Below are 1829 nucleotides of genomic sequence, written 5' to 3' on the forward strand. Positions count from 1 at the left end.
GGGGGGGGGGGGGCACACAGAGTTAATGGTGTTAGCACACAGAACACATTGGCAACAGTTGTTTCATAATGGTGAATCTAAATCTTTCAGACAAATAAGACATGAATTCAAACTTCCTCAAACTGATTTTTATAGTTACAAGTTTCAAACAAAAGTGAAAAAGCGCTCTCAAATTGAGCTTTTTCTCAAAGAGCTCCATCCATAGTAGTAAGAAAATAATCTCCAAATCATCATATTTTCTTCTATGGACTCCAATAACACCCACATGTAAAAAACAAGTGGGGACTGAAAAAGGCATCATTCCTGAAACCTTGGAGCAAGTGTGTGAAGGAGCACACTTAGTGACCAAACATCTGGAGAGAGTTTACATGGAAAGTTATAACAAGATATTTCAGAACCCCACAAGTGACCGATGGAATCAAACAGACTCGGATAAATGCTGGAGGAAATGATCACACCCAGATTCTGAGGTCCTGCCCCAACTGAGTGAAAACTGGAAGGATGTATTCCTCTCAAGGAAGTTTTTCAGTACGAAGTCAGACTGCAGCATGGTGGAGAAACAGTGATAGCGTTCAGCGGGAGAACCTGCAGCAGAACCTGCTGAGTCATGTTTACCTGTCTTCGGGTCGTAGAAATCTCCTTCGTTGACAAAGGTCTTATCAAAGACGATGGTTCCGGCTCGCTCCATGGGAACCGTAAGAGCAGCGGAGAACGCCAGTCTGGGAACGTGAGCGTCACCCCCGGGACGTCCTGAACAAACAAACAGGAAACACATCAAGGTTACAGATTATTCTGTTTCCATGGTTACTGCTGTTGCTAATGATGTTAGCACACAGAGACCCTGCCAAAAACAAGACATATAAAGTATATTTCTATAACATATCTGGCCTACCATGAGACCCTGTCTCTCCAGGTCGTCCCGGAGGACCCAGAGGCCCTCGGGGACCCGGCAGCCCGTTAAAGCCTCTCTCTCCGGAGGGTCCTGGGGGTCCTTGGGGTCCTGGCAGGCCTGTGGGTGATATGAACTGTTGATTAAAAAACGGTGTCTCATTGGAGGGCCTCTTTAAGATGTCCCTCTCGGTTCCTTCAGTAACTGAGTAACAGTCATCAGGATGCTCAGCAGCTGCAGTAAACCACAGAGAGAAGCACAGAAACAGACGCTCACTGTTCAAGTCTCGCTCCGAGGAGGTCTGCATCTCCTTGAAGACCTGGTTCACGCTCGAGTTCAGGTTCTTCATCCTGCTGTAGACATCCTCCTGGTTCTTCTGAATGTAGTCCAAGATTCCTCCGTGATGGACCACTGACTCATTCAGACCAGAAATACACGTCCACAAGCTGGAGACATGTCGGTTCAGACCTGAACACAACACGTCAAAACAAGGGGAACAACACGTCAAAACAAGGGGAACAACACGTCAAAACACGTCAAAACACAGTTCACAACAAGGGGAACAACAGGTCAAAACACAGTTCACAACACGTTAAAACAAGGGGAACAACACGTCAAAACGCTGGAAACGACACGTCAAAACATGGGAGACGACACGTCAAAACACGGGGAACAACACGTCAAAACAAGGGGAACAACATGTCAAAACACAGGGAACAACACGTCAAAACAAGGGGAACAACACGTCAAAACAAGGGGAACAACATGTCAAAACACAGGTCACAAAACGTCAAAACAAGGGGAACAACATGTCAAAACAAGGGGAACAACATGTCAAAACAAGGGGAACAACACGTCAAAACAAGGGGAACAACATGTCAAAACAAGGGGAACAACATGTCAAAACAAGGGGAACAACACGTCAAAACAAGGGGAACAA

General features: G+C 46.0%; 1 protein-coding gene across 1 annotated transcript in view; it reads right to left on the reverse strand.

The window, feature by feature from the left end:
• LOC104962565 (EMILIN-1-like) overlaps positions 1-1383 on the reverse strand; it is a 3211-nt gene extending 1828 nt beyond the window's left edge. The window contains exons 1-3 of the mRNA XM_010791016.1: positions 1166-1383; positions 893-1009; positions 616-750 (exon numbers count right to left, since the gene is read on the reverse strand). Of these exons, the coding sequence (XP_010789318.1) occupies positions 616-750; positions 893-1009; positions 1166-1238 (325 nt within the window). The 5' untranslated portion in view covers positions 1239-1383. The remainder of the gene's footprint in view (positions 1-615; positions 751-892; positions 1010-1165) is intronic.
• Positions 1384-1829: the final 446 nt, after the last annotated feature.

This window comes from Notothenia coriiceps, unplaced genomic scaffold (genome assembly GCF_000735185.1).
Source record: "Notothenia coriiceps isolate Sejong01 unplaced genomic scaffold, NC01 NC01_scaffold00034946, whole genome shotgun sequence".
NCBI lineage: Eukaryota > Metazoa > Chordata > Actinopteri > Perciformes > Nototheniidae > Notothenia > Notothenia coriiceps.